Source organism: Candoia aspera, chromosome 3 (genome assembly GCF_035149785.1).
Source record: "Candoia aspera isolate rCanAsp1 chromosome 3, rCanAsp1.hap2, whole genome shotgun sequence".
NCBI lineage: Eukaryota > Metazoa > Chordata > Lepidosauria > Squamata > Boidae > Candoia > Candoia aspera.
In genome coordinates, this window is record NC_086155.1 from 39,106,472 (window position 1) to 39,112,910 (window position 6,439).

Below are 6,439 nucleotides of genomic sequence, written 5' to 3' on the forward strand. Positions count from 1 at the left end.
GGATGACAACGGGATTAAAACTCATGGTCTTCCAGTTTCTAGTCTGGGGCCTTAGCCACTATAGCAAACTGGCTCTCAAAACAAATATGCCTAAGTCTTATTTTTTGTCAGCAATCCATGTAACCTATTTTTGTTGGCAGACTGCCCATCACATTTCTAGCAGTGAAGAAGAACCTTTTCATACTGTGCAGTTGATAACCTTTACAAATTACAGTACTGCTATTAGCAGACACATAACTGGGGGATTCTGGTGATCAACAAATAATCCATGATAAAAATAAGAAAATATTAAACAACAGAAATTCACATAATTGGGAACACATCTACAATCTCAAATAGAGGTACAGAATTGCAAGAATCCATAGTCAGTATTTCTTTCCAAAGAGCTATTCGTACATACGGAGGTATTCAGCTTCATTGATATAACTAAAAAAAATGGAGACCACATCTGAAATTAATCAATCCTTACAGATTTCTTCCAGTCTCTCTGCTGTTCTGTTAACTAAGTAGCCAACATTATATAGCTCATACTTTTAAATAATACTGATCTAAAGGAAAAATCGCTTTTATTTTAGCAAAACACAGTAAATCTGGTGGCACGTAACCTGAATTCTGTAAGTCCTAAAAAAAGGACAAAAATTGATGAAAGTGTTAATTGTTAAAAAGTAGTTAAAATATTTCCTATTTTCTCAAAAAAATTGAACTAAAATGTAATAAGCATATCAAACCATTTAAGAATTTTATTTTAAGAATGTTGTGATAAAGAATTCCTTTTTGTTTCCACAAATTGTCCAAATTTAATAATCTACCATGCACAGAACCCTACCCATCTTCTTGTAATATCAAATCCATTCAGTTTAATGGAAGTTAGTTGCAGATAAATGAAGCTTGGCCTTGGAGTGCCTAAAAAGAAAAAAATATGCAGACAAAATGGCTGTAAGCCAGGCGAGGTTTACTAATCAAGGGTAACCAAAGCGGCTTATCTAATCTACATGTCTATTTCCAAAGGAAACTTTCAAAATCCAGTTTATTCATTTTGAAGAACCTACCAAAGACTGTTGGGCTATACAGTCTGAATTAATTTCACTCACGTCTTCAGCAAGGCCAACGCTATCTTTAACTCTCCTCCCGTACTATCTCTTCCCCAGTCCTTCGTTACTTCGCCTCAAGGTTTTCTGCCAACCCAAAGTAGTTTCTGGGTTAGCATTTAAACTTGAATGGAGAGCTATTAGCTCCCCATCTTCCTATAGTGATCGCGGGCCTCCGCCCCTCATCGCCGAGCACGCAGCTGGTGCAGCGCGGAAAAAAGTAGCCGGCGCCCCGCGAAGTTCATTCCTTCTGGTTGTTTAGCTTACTGTTAAGGAGAAATCAGTTTCAGCTCCCCTCCCCAGAGGAAAACAGGACCCACTCCTGCTACAAAGGTGGTAGTCTTATTACAGTCCGCCGCAGACCCTTTCTTCAGCGTTCTTCACCACCTACCGGTTCCGGAACTCGCAGTTGTAGATAGCCTTCAAGGCATGCCTGTTGCTCACTTTCAGCTTGCCAGAATCCTGCAGGAACTGCAGGAACTGCTCTCCGATGTCCCTCGCCTCCTTAAAGGTAACTTTGGGCATAGTGACCTCTTTCGCAGGCGCTGCTTCACCTCCGCTTCCTCGCACAGCAACAGCAACGGCGGCTGCAACTTTGGCACACCGTCCCTTCTCTCGCCTGGGGAAGAAAGTGCCGACTTCCGCTGAGAAGCCAAGAGTTGAAAGAGGAAGAAACGAAAGTGAACATTCATCGGACCCTCTGCCAATCCCAGCTTTTTCTGTGAGCTACACCGCCCAGAAAAAGAAGATACGGAAAAAAGTCATTCTGTCATCTGTTTCCAGTGCTACTTTGAAGTTTCCGGAATTGTAGTTAAGTACTTTTCGTAACAGGAAAGGTGTTAAAGCGCACACATAAAATGAAACCTCATCTTTATCACTGATACTTCCAGAATTATTACATCAGACAAATCGAAGCTGCAAATGTAGGAGAGCCACCCCTCAACAGCTGTACATGTCATTTATTTTTACTATCTTTTTCTCACAGTGAGAAGGAGTGGATTAGGAATTTCCGCCTTAGACATTGAAATTATTTAGGGTATCTATAGAAGAGAATATCTGTAGCTCAGGGTTGAACTGTGGAGCCCTTGGTGCCCTCGGAGCTTGGTTGTTTGCTTGCAGACGTTTCGTCGCCCGACTAGGCAACATCTTCAGCGCACAGTGAAGACGTTGCCTAGTCAGGCAACGAAAGGTCTGCAGGCAAACAACCAAGCTCCGAGGGCACCAAAAGGGCTCCACGATTTAGGCTATCTCTGTTCAGGAGAGACTGGTCTTCATCGCATCACTTCTCAGTGTATAAACCCAATGTGTATCATTGCAATACAATAGCGATCTATGGCATGAAGAAGCTGTAATATGCACTTCGCAAATTAAAATTGGTTTCTCACATACATTAAATCATACATATCCATACCGTAGGCTGGTAGAACATGATTACTTTTTAAAATAGCTTCAAGAGCTAATGGACCTATCCAGTGTCTTTCTAATTTTGATCTCCAACCTGAGCCTTTTTACATTTGTCTCTATCCGCTTATGCAAATCCTTCCCTTGATTAAGATGATTTGGCTTCCGTGCCTTCCTGGACTAGCAGCTGCCCTAAGCTAAACAAATATTTATAAAATGCCTCATCAGCACTTCACTGCAACCAAATGACCTTCCATTGTGAACCAAACATTCCATAACACTGATACAGTTAACGATGGCCAAACACACTGCTTTTGCTCCTAAATCTACAACATTCTGTTTTAAAATGAGATCAGCCTTGTGTTGCCCCTTCCTTTGTTCACAATGAGTCACTCAGTGTGTTTGGTGCTTGCCTTGGTTTTGGCCTAGCCCCAACCTTCAGCAGCCTTGGGGCAATAGTTTTGCTAATACCCGGGTGGCTCCATTGTCATGGCATAAAAGATCCATAATGTTAAAATAGGTTCATTCTTACATAGGAGTTTGTACCCACAAATGATTGCTGGCTGTACCTTGTGTGGGAGCAATCAAGCGAAACTGATCTCCAGCAAACCTTTAGAACTCTCTAGCTGATAATATAGGCTAAGTGAACTTGTGTTCACGGCTAGAATCCAAATTAAATATCCCTGAGAGATGGCTCAGAATCTCTGCTTGAACACATCCAATGAAGGAGTAAGGCACTTACTCCCTAAGAAATTGGTTTCACTGTCAAATTGTTCTTACTTTAACTGGACACTCTTGAGGCCAGTTTTTCCATAAGCACAGGAGACTGGGAGTTCCAGTCCCACCTTAGGCGTGAAGGCCGGCTGGGTGACCCTGGGCCAGTCCCTCTCTCTCAGCCCAACTCACCTCACAGGGTGGTTGTTGTGAGGAAAACAGGAGGAGGAAGGAGTCTGAGGTATGTTCGCTGCCTTGAGTTATTCATAAAACTAATAAAGGCAGGATAAATAAATATCCACACAGATTTTGTTGTCTGACGGCAACGAATCTCTATACTGCCATGCCTCTCTGACATTCTCTATATAAGACTGCATGTGAGTGCACATATGAGAGAGTTTTTGTCTTATGTAAGAGAATGTGTTAAGTGTGCATTTGTTTTTCCCCCCTCCAATCCTTCTTTAATTTGTTTTGAAACTGGAAATCAACTGAGATGTGAAGGGTTGAGGACTACAATTACATTAAATAATTTAATTTAAATTCATACTCAATTCTCAGTGTTTCATTGTTTTAATTTTTTTCTCTGACCCTGCCTACTTTCAAAATCTTTGTATGTAGCCCTATGTGTTTGGAAACACAACCCCTGATTTTCTATATCGCTTTCTGCTTCTTTCTCCTTCAAAACTTTTTAAAGAAAGAAGTGCACATTTGTTCTCTTCTCCCCAACCTCCATTGTGATGACTGCTTTTAGAAAAGAAAACCACAATATTGTTGGCAGGAAATCCTCAGATAAAACCATTGCACTAAAATCTTCTCCGTCTAGGCCAAGTATATAGTTCTAAGGAGAAGTGACTGATCACAAATTCTAGCTCATTCATGACAGTGCAAATTTCTTCTTTATGATACAATCAGGTTTAAATAAAATACTAGATGCTAACTCTGCACCTTTCCTACGGAATGCCTCCATATGCTAACATGTCAGGAGTTGATGTGATAATATGCTGAAGGAAATGCATTCTGAGCATATTCAGATGGGTTTACTGATAAACAAGTTTTATATCTGGTGACCAAAGAAGACACATTTATTTATTTAATTCAACTTAGGCACCGCCTGATTCCAACTGACTCTGGGAGGTTCACAATATAATTACCATAAAACCAATACAAACCAAAGCAAGATGGGATGTGGGAACAATGTACAGACAAAAACAAAAATAACAGACATGCCCAACAAGAAGCCTCATCCATCTCAACCCCAGGCCTGGGAGAACAACCAGGTCTCCAAGGCTTTATAGAATGCCAACAGGGTGGGAGCCACACAGATGTCAGGCGGGGTCTCATTCCAAAGAGCAGGTGCTGTGACAGAGAAGACACGCTTCCTGGGTCCTGACAGATGACACTGTTTAATTGAAGGGACTTGGAGCATGCCAACTCTGCTGACACATACCGGCCAGGCAGAAACCATGGGAGATAGATGGTCCCTCAAATAACCTGGCCCCATGCCATGTAGGGCTTTATAGGTAATAACCAACACCGTGAATTGCACCCAGAAGCAGACTAGCAACCAGTGCAGTTTGTTTGTTTATTTTGGGTGGTTATATTTACTTTTAGGAGCTGTTTTAGAATTTATGCTTGATTTGTTTAATTTATTTGGTCCTTGGAGACATATGGGTCAATGTGTGTGTTTGTGTATCTTTTTTTAAGTCACTAAATAAAACACGGGTGAAACAAAAACTAATCTTCACTTTGAGAAACTTAGAATACCAGTGAATCTTGTTAAAAGCAGTGGCTGGGTAGCTGGGTGGGTGGATAGATGACTGACTCTGTAAACTAAAGCTTTGCATTTCAGTTAATCACCAAAGTGAATTGACATACGCTATAGAAAAGCTCCAGCTGAACTATCATTTGGTGGGATACGTAGAATGTCATGGATCAATTACTTGGAATAATCTATATTTCATGTGACAATGCTAATGTTATGCCAGCCTTCCAGACACAAAGAGTAACTTTTATCAGTTTTTAAATCTTGCAAAGTTTGGAAAGGTTGCATATTATTATTATTGCTATTATTATTAGAAATACAAGGTCATAGACCAGTTTGAATGTAAAAAGCCAAGTTTAAGGTAACAGCCTCTTCAGTCATTAGGAAAGTATGTGGATAAGAGTGTTAATACTAATTTACAAATTTACAAAGTACTATGTCATCTTTTTTCATCTATCATCTGTCGTCTATTGTTTTATTTAATACATTTCACCATACGTTACTGTACAATTATATATAGGATTAGTCAGTATCAATTTGGAGCATAATTTAATGAAAACAATGACCAAAATACTATAAATTTAGGCTGTGGGTAGAAAGTGGACTGGAAAGTTTAGAGAATGTATTTTTAATACAGGTAGTCCTTGTTTAGAAACTGCCTTGTACAGTGACTATTCAGTTACAACGTTGATGAAAAAGTAACTTTGCAACCATAAATACGAATTTATGACCTTCACAGGCTGTAAAGCATAGGAAAGCGGAAGTACAATCACAAGCACAGTTGCGGTTTCACTTAGCGACCATTTTGCTTAACGACTGAGTTGCTGGTCCCAATTGTGATCGCTAAATGAGGTCTGCCTGTAGTGCATTTTTCTTTTAAAAAATCAGAACATGAAAAAAAATTGAGAAAATTTTATGTAGGTATAGCACATGCTAAATAAAAGTGTAGCATGATGCCAGTTTGGTAAAATATCAAAATGAATAATTTAAAAATAACTTTCAATAAGTTACAGATAGCAAACTGGTAAACCATCTGTGAAATGAGGAAGGACAAGCAAAGTAGAAATTTGAAGAATAAAATTGCCAATTTATATTTTAAACTTAAGAAACCGTCCTAGTATAGTGATGCTAGGACCATCAGGCAATTGCAGAAAAGCTGAATGAATTAGTTTTTGACAGCATCTTAAAATCTGATAGAGGAAAGTGATTGATAGTACATGTTTAGAACCAGACAAAACTATTTAGAGGAGGGTTATATTATGCATTTTTAATGAAATGCTTTAATAAAGCCACTCATAAACAACCTTATGAAGAATTATGCAGAAAGCTGGTTAAAAATAGGAAGCAGAGAATAGGAAAATACATTTTTTCATGATGGCAGAAACTACATAATTATTATGGGATTTGTATTTTATGTATAAATATTCTAGAATGAGATAGCCAATGAGGTAGCCAGCTCTAAATTCATGAGTCT

General features: G+C 39.1%; 1 protein-coding gene across 1 annotated transcript in view; it reads right to left on the minus strand.

The window, feature by feature from the left end:
• Positions 1-1,725, minus strand: part of MOV10 (Mov10 RNA helicase) — a 51,289-nt gene extending 49,564 nt beyond the window's left edge. The window contains exon 1 of the mRNA XM_063297423.1: positions 1,480-1,725. Within this exon, the coding sequence (XP_063153493.1) occupies positions 1,480-1,613 (134 nt within the window). The 5' untranslated portion in view covers positions 1,614-1,725. The remainder of the gene's footprint in view (positions 1-1,479) is intronic.
• Positions 1,726-6,439: the final 4,714 nt, after the last annotated feature.